Source organism: Capricornis sumatraensis, chromosome X, assembly GCF_032405125.1.
Source record: "Capricornis sumatraensis isolate serow.1 chromosome X, serow.2, whole genome shotgun sequence".
In the NCBI taxonomy this organism is placed as follows: Eukaryota; Metazoa; Chordata; class Mammalia; order Artiodactyla; family Bovidae; genus Capricornis; species Capricornis sumatraensis.
Window position 1 is genome coordinate 107,557,214 of NC_091092.1, and position 16,038 is coordinate 107,573,251.

The 16,038-nt window shown below is 37.7% G+C and overlaps 1 protein-coding gene and 1 pseudogene across 1 annotated transcript in view; both read right to left on the bottom strand.

Annotated features, from left to right (window-relative positions):
• Nucleotides 1-16,038, bottom strand: part of CFAP47 (cilia and flagella associated protein 47) — a 504,236-nt gene that overhangs the window by 306,297 nt on the left and 181,901 nt on the right. The window contains exon 32 of the mRNA XM_068963234.1: nucleotides 2,105-2,186. Coding sequence (XP_068819335.1) covers nucleotides 2,105-2,186 — 82 coding nt within the window. The remainder of the gene's footprint in view (nucleotides 1-2,104; nucleotides 2,187-16,038) is intronic.
• On the bottom strand, nucleotides 10,337-13,710 carry LOC138071028 (ras-related protein Rab-11A pseudogene; annotated as a pseudogene).

The window sequence follows — 16,038 nt, forward strand, 5'->3', positions numbered from 1 at the left end:
GAAGAGAAGCGAAAAGCAAAGGAGAAAAACAAAGATATAAGCATCTGAATTCAGAATTCCAAAGAATAGCAGAGAGATAAGAAAGCCTTCCTCAGTGATCAGTGCAAAGAAATAGAGGAAAACAACAGAATGGGAAAGACTACAGATCTCTTCAAGAAAATGAGAGATACCAAGGGAACATTTCATGCAGAGATGGGCTCGATAAAGGACAGAAATGGTATGGACCTAACAGAACCAGAAGATATTAAGAAGAGGTGGCAAGAATACACGGAAGAACTGTACAAAAAAGATCTTCACGACCCGGATAATCACGATGGTGTGATCACTCACCTAGAGCCAGACACCCTGGAATGTGAAGTCAAGTGGGCCTTAGAAAGCATCACTACGAACAAAGCTAGTGGAGGTGATGGAATTCCAGTTGAGCTATTTCAAATCTTAAAAGATGATGCTGCTAAAGTGCTGCACTCAATATGCCAGCAAATTTGGAAAACTCAGCAGTGGCTACAGGACTGGAAAAGGTCAGTTTTCATCCAAATTCCAAAGAAAGCTAATGCAAAAGAATCCTCAAACTACTGCACAACTGCACTCATCTCACACACTAGTAAAGTAATGCTCAAAATCCTGCAAGCCAGGCTTCAGCAGTATGTGAACCGTGAACTTCCAGATGTTCAAGCTAGTTTTAGAAAAGGCAGTGGAACCAGAGATCAAATTGCCTACATCTGCTGGATCATGGAAAAGCAAGAGAGTTCCAGGAAAACATCTATTTCTGCTTTATGGACTATGCCAAAGCCTTTGACTGTGTGGATCACAACAAACTGTGGAAAATTCTGAGAGAGATGGGAATACCAGACCACCTGACCTGCCTCTTAAGAAACCTATATGCAGGTCAGGAAGCAACAGTTAGAACTGGACATGGAACAACAGACTGGTTCCAAATAGGAAAAGGAGTACGTCAAGGCTGTATATTGTCACCCTGCTTATTTAACTTCTATGCAGGGTACATCATGGGAAATGCTGGGCTGGAAGAAGCACAAGCTGGAATCAAGATCACCGGGAGAAATATCAATAACCTCAGATATGCAGATGACACCACCCTTATGGTAGAAAGTGAAGAGGAACTAAAGACCCTCTTGATGAAAGTGAAAGTGGAGAGTGAAAAAGTTGGCTTAAAGCTCAACATTCAGAAAACGAAGATCATGGCATCTAGTCCCATCACTTCATGGCAAATAGATGGGGAGACAGTGGAAACAGTGTCAGACCTTATTTTTGGGGGCTCCAAAATCACTGCAGATGGTGGCTACAGTCATGAAATTAAAAGATGCTTACTCCTTAGAAGGAAAGTTATGACCAACCTAGATAGCATATTGAAAAGCAGAGACATTACTTTGTCCACAATGGTCCGTCTAGTCAAGGCTATGGTTTTTCCAGTGGTCATGCATGGATGTGAGAGTTGGACTGTAAAGAAAGCTGAGTGCCAAAGAATTGATGCTTTTGAACTGTGGTGTTGGCGAAGACTCTTGAGAGTCCCTTGGACTGCAAGGAGATCCAACCAGTCCATTCTAAAGGAGATCAGTCATGGGATTTCTTTGGAAGTAATGATGCTAAAGCTGAAACTCCAGTACTTTGGCCACCTCATGAGAAGAGTTGACTCATTGGAAAAGACTCTGATGCTGGGAGGGATTGGGGACACGAGGAGAAGGGGATGACAGAGGATGAGATGGCTGGATGGCATCACTGACTCAATGGATGTGAGTTTGAGTGAACTCCGGGAGTTGATGATGGACAGGGAGGCCTTGCGTACTTCAATTCACGGGGTCGCAAAGAGTCGGACATGACTAACTGACTGAACTGAACTGAAATATATATATATCTCAGCATATATGTATGCTGAGCATATATATATATGAGTATCATAGATCATAGATCATGCTGATATATGCATATATATATGCCTAAACACACACACACATACTGTCTGGAGAGGCGTAATCCTTGGGATATTTCATATATTTCATAAATAAAAAAAATCAAGGATTCTAAGCCAAAAACCAGTAAATTCAATAATAGTGAATTCAATAATTTCTCAGAAATTAAATTCCCTTACCGTAATTTCAATCCACTTCTTGTAATCTTCTGGTTCAAGTAGAAATTCTGGCAGTACATGAGAAATACAAGCTCCTTGAGCTCTAAAATAAAAAAAAAAGAAAAAACAAATTATTATAGAATACTCACATTCCATCTATCACTTGCATGTGAACTTTAATGAAATTATTTCAATGTCATATAATTTATATATGTACTGAATTTATTTTTTAAATTTAAAACTTATATAATTTTAAAACTTCCCTTACCAATAAAATGTGCATATAATGTCTCCTTCATAGAATTAATAATGAGAAATAACTTACTAATGTCTATAACCATACACATACACATTTACATGCTAATGGGACATAGAGAGTTATATGACCTGGACCCTACTGTCAAGACCATTTTATTGTTTTATAATATTATAAAACTGAAAAATACTTGCAAAAAGTTTGAACACAATAAAACATTAATTAGATAGATCATTAGTTACCCTATGTTCACTGAATGCTTATCACCACATATGCCTTAATATATTAGAATAACATAAACCATCGCCTATTTTTCCAGAGTATATCCAAAAATTGCAGACTCTTTGATTATATAAACTTGTAGTACCTGAAATGGCAAATATCTACTTATATTATTTTATACATTTAAAAGAATATATATGTATATACTTTATCATATTTTATAGTATTTTTCCACTGTCACATTTCTTGAAATACTTTTATCAAAAGTCTTCATATACATGTACAGTATTACAAGAACCACTTTATAGACCTCTAATATAATTATAGCAGGAGTGTTTCTCAGTGGGATTTTGGGTGTCACTAACTCATTTAGTGAGCAGCGAACACTGCTTACTATAAGCATTTAACAGAGAATTTACCATTAGCATTTTACAGAGAATGCCAGATCTAGTATTTAACTCTATAAACACCCTCAGCAGCTTGCAGTCCTGTAACTAGTGACAAGTGGGAAAAAGAAAAAGCAGAAAGATTATGCTGAAAGCTCAAACCTTGAAGATAACACAGATGAATGAAAAGAGGTAGGGCCTGTTTGTGGGAGGTGAGGCAGACAGCATGGTTCCAGAGTTGTCAAGTTTGCTGTGGCCCAGGGCCAGAAAAAGCTACTGGAAGAAATCACGCTACAAACATAAAGCTCCTTTGTTTGGAAAATAAATGTCATTTCTTCTCTTCTCATTTCCCGTCTGCATTTACATTATCCCTATGAATCTTCATTACACTGGAATTACCATAGGTTTAAATAAAATCTAATTATAATGGTACACCACTACCTAGAAGTAGCCACACTAAAGCCTATGTAAGAACTCAGTGAGATGATGCCCCAATAACTTGAAATCCTAGAGGTAAAACAAAGACAACAACTCAGAGACTTATGAAGAAACTGTAATACTTCCTTGCATGCAAAGCCAAGACAGGATTTGAGGAGAAAATAGTCACTTCTATCAAATGCAACTGAAAGCCTAAGGAAAACTATCAGGGAACCACAGAACTGAGAGTTGCTTGAAGAGGGAGACCACAGGGTATTCATTTGAATATTCCCCAGTGCTCACCAGAGAGTAGGCCCTCAGTAACAAATTGAGGCTGAAGAATGCATTTTTGCATTGTTAAAGGCAAGGCAACAAGTCCCCAATGGAGCTGCCTATACTAAACCCCATGCCACCAAATCAAGACTGAATTAGTTTTGGCTCCCCCAGAAATGGAACTGTAAACCAGTCCATCAGGAATCACCTGATCAGCACTAGTTAGGTCACTTGCCTGACAGACCTGCCATCCCCTAAAGGAAAGTAAACTTGGAATAACTAATCTTTTTTTTTTTTTTTTTTTTTGCTATAAGGGCAGAAAATTTTTTCTTTCTTCCCTTCTAAATTTGTCAGCTTGTCTAACAATCAAATTGACATAGGACAGATTAACAGGGAACAAAACAAATTTAACTACATAACTGTGAAGTGAAGTGAAAGTCGCTCAGTTGTGTCTGACTCTTTGCAGCATCTCTTGCCCTGTATACCTCTTCAGAGCTCCTTTCTCTGTGCTAGACTTAATGCTGACTAGCTGATGAATTGCTGAAAGCCAGTAAGATCTTCCCAGGTGGCACTAGCGGTAAAGAACACACCTGCCAATTCAGGAGACACAGGTTTCATCCCTGGGTTGGGATGACTATAGAGTCTGTGGAATTCTCCACGCCAGAATACTGGAGTGGGTAGCCTTTCCCTTCTCCAGGGGATCTTCCCAACCCAGGGACTGAACCCAGGTCTCCAGCATTGCAGGCAGATTCTTTACCATCTGAGCCACAAGGGAAACCCTTATGGGAGCCGCACAAAGACATGAAGACTCAAAGGTAGTCAGGCAGTTAAGGCTTACATATCATCCTGAGCTAAGGAGAAGGAGGTAGGAATCTGGGGCTTCAAGGAGGAGGAAAAAAATTCACAGGAAGATAGGACGTATAAATGTTGGTAAACAAGCCTGTGCCATGCCATGCCATGCAAATCAGTCTTTCTGATGTAAAAAGTGGTTGCTAGTAATAGCTCCCTTCCTGGTACAGGCCCCCCACCTAAATTCTTTTAGGTAGTTAAGGGAGAGGTAGAAAGCTTTTCATGAGTCTGCTGGTTCTCAACTGCCATCTGCTCAAAACAATTCCCATACCAAAGTGGGACATTTGGGGATGACTTATTATGTTCCCTCTCACTGCCTCAGTTTAACTTCCTGTTCTTGCCCCCTTCTGCCTATAAACATCTCTTGCCCTGTATACCTCTTCAGAGCTCCTTTATCTGTGCTAAACTGAATGCTGACTAGCTGATAAATTGCTGAAAGCCAGTAAGATCTTCCCAGGTGGCACTAGTGGTAAAAAACACACCTGCCAATGCAGGAGACACAGCTTTGATTCCTGGGTTGGGATGATACCCTGGAGGAGGGCATGGCAACCCACTCCAATATTCTTGCCTGGAGAAGCCCATGGACAAAGGAGCCTGGTAGGCTATGGTTCATAGGGTCACAAAGAGTCAGACAAGATTGACGTGACTTAGCATAGCAGTAAGGACTTTAAAATTTACTCAGCTGAATTGTGTTGTTGCTTTATTTTTTAAATATAGAAATATTTATTTAGTAAAGTATGATCCATACATTGTTCTTCTTTTTAAATTTTACTTTATTTTTAATTGGAGGATAATTACTTTACAATATTGTGATGGTTTTTGCCATACATCAACAGGAGTCAGCCATGCCCCCTCTCTCTTAAACCTCCCTGCCACCTCCCTCCCCATCCCACCCCTCTAGGTTGTGACAGGGCACTGATTTTGGGTTCCCTGTGCCATACAGCAAATTCCCACTGGCTACTCTGTTCTTTAACGGCACTTTATAGAGGCTGTTATGAAGTGAGGGGTAATAGAATAAGCCACGCTAAAATATGCCTCTTTTGCATAGTGATTATTTGGAAAAACTGCAGACAGGAGAAAATCTGAAAACAGAAAAAAAAGTTCTCCATTTGTAAGGGAAATCTACATTTATAAACAAAATTTACATTAGAAAGAGGGACTGTACCAGGAAGAGAGCTATTACCAGGGATAACCTTCTCACCCATGAGACCTATATGCATGGCAGAGTAAGCTTTCTTTATCAAACATTGCCTCCTCTCATCTTCCAGTAAATCCCACCCACCCCCACCTCTCTGCCTTACCCTTTGAAGCCCTAGACCCTTAAACACCTTAGGTCAGGACTGCATACAAATTTCAATATTCTGGCTGCCTTCTGAGTTATATCTTTGTGAGGCTACCATACTACTTACATACATAATTAAACCTGGGTTTTTTTCCTCATGTTAATCTTTTATTCTTGAAGTTCAGCCAAAAACTTAGAGGGGTAAAGGGATAATTAGTTTTCCTCCTCTGTATGAGTCTCATTTCATTCTTTGCATTTTTAACATATCTCAAGGCCTAATTTCATCAATTGATAAGACAATATTTACAATTATCTTTTGCCAACAGATTTTATGTGTGGTCAGTAGTTTTATAGGATTGACGCTCCACTGATTTGATTACATTTTACATTTGATTACATTTATGCAAAGTTTTCTATGTGAATCTTCTGGGTTTACACTGAGTAGAACAAAACAAAATTAATTGAAATGACTTATTAAAATTTAAATGTAATCTGTAAAATTATACTTTCTCATTTACCACATAAAACATATAATTTTACTTGTACAAAAGTTCTTACTTGCTGACATCAAATTTACATGGGGAAGCTAATAACATTTATGATTATTCTGAACTTCAATACATTTATTTCCATAATGAAAGATATACACATATCTTGGATTAATGGCCCAATTTTCTTATCCATACTGTCATTCTCTAAATGTTGAAGAATTTTATCACAGCCAACATATACTGACAGGCATGCATTTGCTGATAAAAGAGCAATAAATTTGAATACCTTGGCTTTAATGCCAAAATTATTCTTCCATACCTGCATCTTCATACCATAAAATGTCAAAACAGAAACTACTCATGTTAATGTTAACCCTACTGGGAGCTGTGCCAAAAACAATGCTCCAAGAATAACATGATGATCACAAGGGCATAGAGTTTAATGATGCTATCAGAAAACTTTGATTTTTATAATGCACAAGCAATAAGGATTTATTTAAATATCCAGACTTCTGTTTTTGTTCACATTTAACATTCCATTAGATTTTAAAAGCAAAACTAAACTTCTAAAATAATGCATTATGATTTATTGCCTTATTGAATTAGAGCATTTTTATTGAATGAGTCATCAAGGACCAAGTGTAGGAAGTGGTAAAATTTAAAGACAAGTCATGTGTTTTCTGTTTTAAACTCATAAAAATTTAAATAAAGTTCCCATTTTACCTAATAAAGACACACTTGAACAACCTTACAGACTGGAAGAAAATATTTGCAAATGATGTGACAAACAAAAACTTAATTTCAAAATATACAAATAACTCCTACAACTCAATAAAACAACACTAAAAAATAAAAAATAAAAAAACCTCAATTTAAAAATGGGCAGAAGACCTAAATAGACAATTCTTCAGAGAAGACATCCAGATGGCCAATAGACACCTGAAAAGATGCTCATCATTGCTAATTATTAGAGAATTAGAGAAATGCAAATCAAAACTACAATGAGATATCACCCCATACCAGTCAGAATGGACATCATTTAAAAGTCTATAAATAATAAATGCTGGAGAGGGAATGGGGAATAGGGAACCCTCCTACATTCATGGTGGAAATGTAAATTGGTGATCCCACTATGGAAAACAGCTCTTTAAAAAAGTAAAACTAAAGTTGCCATATGATCCAGCAATCCTAGTCCTGGGTCTATTCCTGAAAGTGAAAGTGAAAGTCACTCAGTCATGTCAGACTCTTTGTGACCCCATGAACTGTAGTCCATGGAATTCTCCAGGCCAGGATACTGGAGTGGGTAGCCTTTCCCTTCTCCAGGGGATCTTCCCAACCCAGGGATCGAACCCAGGTCTCCCACATTGCCACAAGAGAAGCCCAAGAATACTGGAGTGGTAGTCTATCCTTTCCCCAGGGGATCTTCCTGACCCAGGAATCGAATCCAGGTCTTTTGCATTATAGGCGGATTCTTTACCAACTGAGCTATGAGGGAAGCCTAAACCTAGACAAAACTAAATTTAAAAAAGTACAAGGGCCCCAGTGTTCATTGTAGCACTACTTACAATAGCCAAAACATGGGAACAACCTAAATGTTCATTAAAAGATGAATAAACAAAACATGGAATATATATATATATATATATATATATTTACACAATGGAATATTAGTCAGGCATAAAAAGAATGAAAGTGAAAGTTGTTCAGTCATGCCTGGCTCTTTGTGACCCCATGGACTTAATCCATGGAATTCTCCAGGCCAGAATACTGGAGTGGGTAGTGTTTCCCTTTTCCAGATCTTTCCCTTTCCAGGTTGGGATCTTCCCAACCCAGGGATTGAACCCAGGTCTCTCACATTGCAAGCAGATTCTTTACCAGCTGAGCCACAAAGGAAGCCCAAGAATATTGGAGTAGGTAGCCTATCCCTTCTCCAGCAGATCATCTAGACCCAGGAATCGAACCAGGGTCTCTTTCATTGCAGGCAGATTCTCTACCAACTGAGCAATGAGGGAAGCCCTAAAAAGAATGAAATAATGTCCTTTGCAGCATACATGAGTGGAAATAGAGATAATCATCCTATTATCATTACTAGTGAAGTAAGTGAGAAAGAGAAAGACAAATACAATGAACATATTTATGAAACAGAAACAGACTCATAGACATAGAGAATAAACTTGTGTTTTCCAAAGCAGGGATAGGGAGGGAAGGATTGGGAGTTTGAGATTAGTAGATAAAAACTATTATATACACAATGGATAAGCAACAAGGTTCTACTATACATTACAGGGAACTATGTTCAATATCCTGTGATAAACCATAATGGAAAAGAATATGGAATATACATATATATGCATATATATATATATATATATATATATATGAGTCACTTTGCTGTATAGGAGAAATTAACGTAGCACTGTAAATCAACTATACTTCAATAACATTTTTAAAAATTTTAAAAAACACAGACATCTTTGACAAATACTTGTTTTCTAACATTCTTTTTTTAAAGATGTTTTAAATAGTCCCCCTATAACTGTTTATTAGAATGTGAATATATTCCAAATCAATAACTTAAAAAAAAATCAAGTTACAGAGCATGCATAAAATACAGAGTAGTGATTTACAAGGAGATAGTAGTATCTTCATAACCAATACACCAAAATAATAAAATGGCTACAGAGGAAAACTAAATCGACAGCAATGCCTTTCGTGCGCCCCTCACGTCATGAGCACCGCAAAAGACAGAAGATTAACTATGAAACATAGCAATCTAGGCAAGCCCACACACATGTATATTTTGGGGATATTCCACCATCCTGAATAGTATCAATTTAGTTGACACAACTTTCAGACACTTCAGAGTTAAGTGCTTAATATTATCCACAAAAAATGAAACTAAATATTAGTGTGCACATTTCAGAATGAAAAATGAGCTGCTCCATTGATTTCAATAATGTAGTGGAAGAAAACTTTCAGGTTTGTACAATGCCTAAATGCACTCTATTTAAACTCAAGGTACTATTTCATCTTACATACTAAAAGAATACATGCCTTTAAGCGGTACCACTTGAGCAGAAATTAACCTCTCTTGTATTCTTTAGACATACTGAAACCAGATATTTAACTGGACTACATTCCATAATATACTACAAAACTCAAGAATCAGCATTGTTAAAATAATTGTCCATGCCTGCTGGTGGCTATTGTGGTAAAACTAGGTTGCATTTACTGGAAGGTTTTAAGACAAAATTAACACTTTGCCTTCGGATACTAGGAGCATTAAACTAGTTATTGCCTGAGCAATAAAATGCCACATTATATACTGCTGGGAAATTAGATAAGTTAAATGACTTGGGCTGCCTGATTACTGTAACAGAGGCACCTCAGATGGAATTCCACCAGTCTCTCCAGTTCCCAGCTACTACTGAAATCATCACAGTCTTTTGTGTTGATTAAGATAATTCTTCTCCAGAAAAAAGTGTTTGCCCCTCTATAATCACTTTGATGTTTACAAAAATTAAAAAACAAAATTTACTAAACTACATAAACCTATTAAGGCATTTTAGAAATTGAGTTCCAGAATTATGGGAAATTTATACGCTCTCAAAATTCTGCTCTGTTTATAGGGCAATTCTTAGATTTATGGAAATATACTCTGCACTGAGAGGAGAGTATGTTAATTATAAGCTGCTCTGTGGCAAAATGATAGCTTATTTCTACAGTCTTCTTAATTTGATTTAATCAAGACCAATAGGTCTGAACTTCAAGGGATCAAGTTCTATTATGTCCTACAGTGACAGCTTCCATGAAGAAAAGTAAACAATAATTGAGGAATTCAAACATTCAGCTTATTAAACTAAGGCTAGTGAAGCCATAGCATGAAAAAAAGCTGCAGTCATTTGGAACAAATGGGTGTTTTTATAAAGCTAAAATCAAAAGACTTAAGACATGGAAAAATTCATAAGTATGAGGAAGTAATAAACAGGAAAATGACCACAAGAAGTACAAATATATTTAAATCTCAGACCTGGCAATTGGAATATACACAGCCTTCTAGGGGAGAAGAGAAACGCCTTATGTGTTCTGACAGCACTGCACCTTTGGCTTGTTTTCAGTGGTTGGTGGAACATGAATAGGAACCACATTGTTGCCTGGAGACATGTCATTTTCACGTCTGTCTGACATTTGCTTCTGAGAAACAGTGCAGTATATCTCTGTCAAGATTGTCTGAAAACCAGCTTCCACGTTTGTAGGGTCTAGAGCAGATGTCTCAATGAATGACAAACCATTTTCTTCCACAAAAGCTCTTGCTTCATCTGCAGGAACTGCCCTGAGATGGTGCAAATCACTCTTATTGCCCACAAGCATGATAATATCAGCGTGATCTCTCAGTTCTTTTAGCCATCAGTCTACATTTTCATATGTGAGGTGTTTAGCAATGTCATAAACCAATAAGGCACCTACAGCTCCACAACAGTATGCTGATGCTGTACCGTGGTATCGTTCTTGCCCTGGCAAGTCCCGTATCTGTACCTTTATTGTTTTCCCATCAACCTGGATGCTTCTTGTTGCAAACTCTACTCCAATGGTGCTCTTGCTTTCAAGATTAAACTCATTTTGAGCAAATTGAGACAGGAGATTACTCTTTCCAACACCAGAATCTCCAATAAGGACAGCTTTGAAGAGGTAGTTGTAGTCGTCATCGTGGGTACCCACTGTGCAGCCTAGAAGTGAAGGGATGGAAGCAGCAGTGGTGCCAGTGGGACCACTGGGGGGCGTCACTGCAGGGGCAACCCGAGCACTGAGTTTCAGCTGCCAGACCCAGTAAAGAACCCCTCAAAGATTTTTTTTTTGGATGTGCACCATTTTTTTGATGTGCACTTGTGTACCAAGTCCTTACTGAATTTGTTACAATATTACTTCTGCTTTATGTCTTTTGGTTCTTAGGTCCCCAATCAGGGATTGAGCCCGCACACCCTTGTACTGGAAAGCAAAGTCTTAACCACCGGACTGCCAGGGAAGTCCCTTCTAGCATTCTTATATCAATAAAACATTTATTTCTAATAGATGAAGAGATTCTTAAAATATTCTATTTCCTGAAATATCACAAGAGTCAGTTTTTGGTATGTCATGAATGGTTACCATACTGGAATAATTTAAGAAAACATTTCGGCATATCAAAGCCATAGATCATAATTTATTTAAATTAATAATAAAAATCTACTATGGGTCATCTAATATATATTTTATTATTTCTAATACTTTAAAAAATTATTTATTTGGCTCTACCAGGTTTAAGTTCTGGCATGTGAACTCTTAGTTGCCATATGTAGGATCTAGTTTCATGACCAGGAATCGAACCCTGGCCCCCTGCATTGGGAGCGTGGAGTCTTAGCACTGAACCACCAGGGAAGTCTCTATTTCTAATACTTTTCATCAACCAAAGAAATTTAGTAATTATCATCATCAATTTTATAGATACTGAAATTGGGTCTTAAACACATTAAGTATTAATAACTTATGCAAAGCCACAGAAGTACAAAAAATTTACAATTTAAGCTTTCATCTGTCTGATTCAAAAGTCATATGCTTTTAATCTTGCTGGGAGCCAGCGTGAGGAATCCCACCCGTGACAAGGTCATGCGGCAGAGATCTGATGTGCAAGGTCGAGTCAGATCTCAGGTTTTCCCCCTGGTATTTCCTGAGCATGTACCCCCCCAAAAAATAAGAATATGCCTGCCTTATTGTATTGTACTTTTCCACTCTCCTGACACACTCTGGAAAAAGTCATCTCAAGGCTTTAGTCTTCTGCATTTGAAAGGGTGTTTCAATCCAAAAGCCCCTCTGATGGCTTTCTAGCCTGCCTGCAGGACTCATACAGCTGCGCATGTGATTGTTTGAGGCCTCCTGACCGCAGGAGGCACAGGAAGCTTAAAACATCCTAGGAATGTAGGGGCTTCCAAGGAGTCAAAATCATTAGAATAGGACTGATTAAAGGTTTCATTTGTTGAGCCAATACTTGCTGCCAAATTTTCATATCCTTTATTTTTAGATATAGTTGGTATATATAAAAACAAATAGTAGACCTGGTATTAGCAACATTAGATCTTTGAGTTAAGTACCTTCTTTGTTATAACCCACTGCGCCTTTGTTCTGTAGAGATGTAACTTTAGTGCTTTAAGGAGATGCAGATTAAAGAAAACACTTCATGTCAATGTATGGCAAAACCAATACAGTAAAGTAAAATAAAGTAAAAATAAAAATTTTTAAAAATTAAAAATTAAAAAAAAAAAAAAAGAAAAACACTTCAGGGGAAACGAGATTAACATTCATTAAGAAAGAGAGCCAAAAAGTGTTAGCAAGCCTCTGGGCCAGAAGATAATGTAAATCACCTGAGACCTTTTGTATACAAAAAGATATACAGAAAGGGTCAGGACTACAGCTGCCCCTGCGTGACTCTGTATCTTCCATTATGTAAAATTTAGGGTATATAAACACCTTTTGAACAATAAAGTTGGAGGGGGTTTTTGCACAAACCTGGCCTCCCCTTGTCAATTTATTCTCTTGCTCCCTCCCTCTCCTTTTCAGGCTGATCCCTTGGAACGTGGAGGCTCATCGAGTCTACTTACTTGCCCAGGCTTCTGAGACCCACGCGAGGGAGCCCAAGGCGGGGCACCCTCCGATATTCAAGTGGGTGCCTGTGGCCCAACGTAGACGGTGCAAGTTCCTTGTCTGGAACTTTATTGGTTTTCCACGTAAGCCAAATTAATCAGCCTCTTTTCTCCACTTAATTTTCCTACTATACTATTTCTTCCTAATCTAATCTTATGTTAATAAATAAATCAGTTTTTCCCTCGCCAACACCGTCCCCACTTAGAATTCCCTGGATCCACCCGGGCTGGACCCCGGCATAATCTACTTCAGTGTACTGTTCCAGAATTGCTTCTTTATGCTGTTGCTCAGAAATACTGATATAAATTTTTAAAGAGAAAAGAAGTGAAATAACAAATGAAATTAAATTTACTTATGAAGGGTAAAGTGTTAGTTTTTCTAAGTATTTTTTTTAGTATATGAACAATTTATTTTAAAAATCAATGAGTCCAACAGACTGGGAATGATTCTGAAAATAATGGTATCTCATTGCAAGTGAGGTATATGAAGAGTTTTTAACAGCATGGGGAAAAGTTTAAGTTTAAAAAAAAGCAGGATTACAATATGTTTGGAAGATGGGGCAGAGCACGGGGGCTTCCTTGGTGGCTCAGTGGTAACAAATCCACCTGCCAATGCAGGAGACACAGGTTCGATCCCTGGTCTGGGAATATTCCACATACCTCAGAGCAACTAAGCCCATGTTTCACAACTATTGAGTCTATACTCCAGAGCTTGGGAACCACAACTACCCAGCTCATGCACTGCAGCAACTGAAGCCCATAAGCTCTAGAGCTCATACTCTGCAACAAAAGAAGCCACATCAGTGAGAAGTCCACACACTGCAACTAGAGAAAAGCCCTCTGCAGAGAAGCCCATGCAGCAATGAAGACCCAATATAGCCAAAAATAAATAAATAAAAATTTAAAAAAAATACATTTGGAAGGAAATTTCAACTAAGAAATAAATCCCATAAACTTGACTTGCAGGAAATACAGTAAAATGTTAACCAAAGTTAAAAAATAGTCAATGAAATTAGAAAGTAACAATTATAGTAGTTTTATTTTATGTGATATCCTACTTCACAGTTTCAATGTAGGATACCTGATGTTTATATTCTGCTTTTATATTTTTATATTATAGAAATTATAAATAAAAAAGCTTATTTTTCAATGAAAATCACACTATAAAAATGATTACTGAATATAAACAAATGAAAGTATATCAAAGGATATTAGGCACTGTATTAGTCAACTCAGGCTATCATAACAGAATACCACAGGCTGGGTCTCTTGTATAACAGAAATCCATTTTCTCACAATTCTAGAGGCAAGAATTTCAAGAATAAGCAAGGTGCCAACCAATTCTGTTTCTGGTGAGACACTTCTTCCTTAGGAGACAGCTTCGGGTCCCACCTTTATGACACCATTAACTATAATTACATCAAAAAGGCCCTATCTCCAAACACAGTCACATTGAGGGTTAGGGTTTCAACAAGTGTGAACTTTGGGGAGACCTAATTCATTCCATAACAGACACAAAAGACCTTGAGCATATTATTTCAAATATAGAAATATAAATTTATTATAAAACATAACACTCACTTACATGATTTTTAAAAAAAAATAGAAGACATACTATATTATTGTGGTCTGAAGTATGTGCTTCCAAAAGTCATATGTTAAAACCCTAACCCTCAGTGTTTCAGAATGTTGACTGCATTGGGAGTTAAGGCCTTTAAAGAGGTAATTAAGGTAAAAGGAAGCCCTCAGACTGGGCCCTAATACGATCTGACTGGTGTCCTGGAGTTAGACACACAAAGAGACACCAGGGACTTATGCACACAGAGAAAAGACCATGTGGATATGGAGAGGAGTCTGTCTGAAAGCCAAGCCAGAGGCCTCAGAAGAGAATCAATTTGCAGACACCTTGATCTTGTACTTCAAGGTTCCAAAACAGTGAGAAAACAAACTTCTATTGTTAAAGGCTTCTAGTCTGTGGTATTTTGTTATGGCTTCTCTAGCAGACTAACAGATATTATGGAATAAAAGCCTTAAAAGTTATTTTTAAGACTTTATGGTTTAACATTGTACACAGTGTTCAATATACAGCAGTCATAGTATTATATATCCTACCTTTCTCCAACTTGACCCTTTCTTACTGGTTATAGTTCTTTTAGAATGCGAACTCATTACCTTTTCTCCTTTTGGTCCTAATTTTTATATTTCACAAAAGTTTTCATACCATTTTATGACTGTCCTGAGATCCAATTTCAAGGTTTTATTCCTTTCACTACATAAGTTCAAAAAGCAAATCTCTGTGAGAGACAATATTAATAAATAAATATTTAAGGAACTTTGGATCCATTCCATGTTATCAATGACCCTGGGTGTTAGAGATGCCAGATGAATCAGAGATGCTTCCTGTCCTCAGCATGCTTACATATTAATGGGATACACAGATTCATGAGTAAGTCAGTGGTGTTCAAAGTAATTTATACAGTTACACACAAATGTGCTGTTTTCCTTAACTGACAACATCTTTCTCATTCTGCCACCCAGACTGGTTGTAGAGGCACAGGGTGGAATGCAGTCTTGGATCTTCATATATCTTAGTCTCTTCTACCCTGAACAGTCTCTTTATAGCAACTCTGTTCTTTGGGATAAACAGTCAAAATTTCAGACCTTCTCATCCCCTCAACAAGATGGCATCTTGGAAGAGCAAATAAAGCTTCATTTCAGGTTGCCTCACTTTCGTGAGTTTCTTCTAAAGCTATGTATATAATTTTTGTAATTTGAATTTGATATTATTTTATAAAGGAAGGATCTCCACACTGTGTAAGGCCTCTCAGAATGTGGCTCAGCCCTGAAGTGCACTTCCATGAAGTAGGGGAGAGGGATTCTTATACCTGCATGCATGTGGCATTATTTTTCTGGATCCTCAGTCTCTTTGGCAATGACCTCTCCCTCTCCACCTGGAACCTAGTTGACATGTGGCCATCTGCTGCTGAGGTCTGAGATGGGGATCTTGAACCTCTCCTCTTAGTCCCACCCAGAACCAACAGGGTCTCTCATAACTGCCCCAGTCACTTCCCAGTCGTCACATGTTTTTCATTAATACTGTGGCTG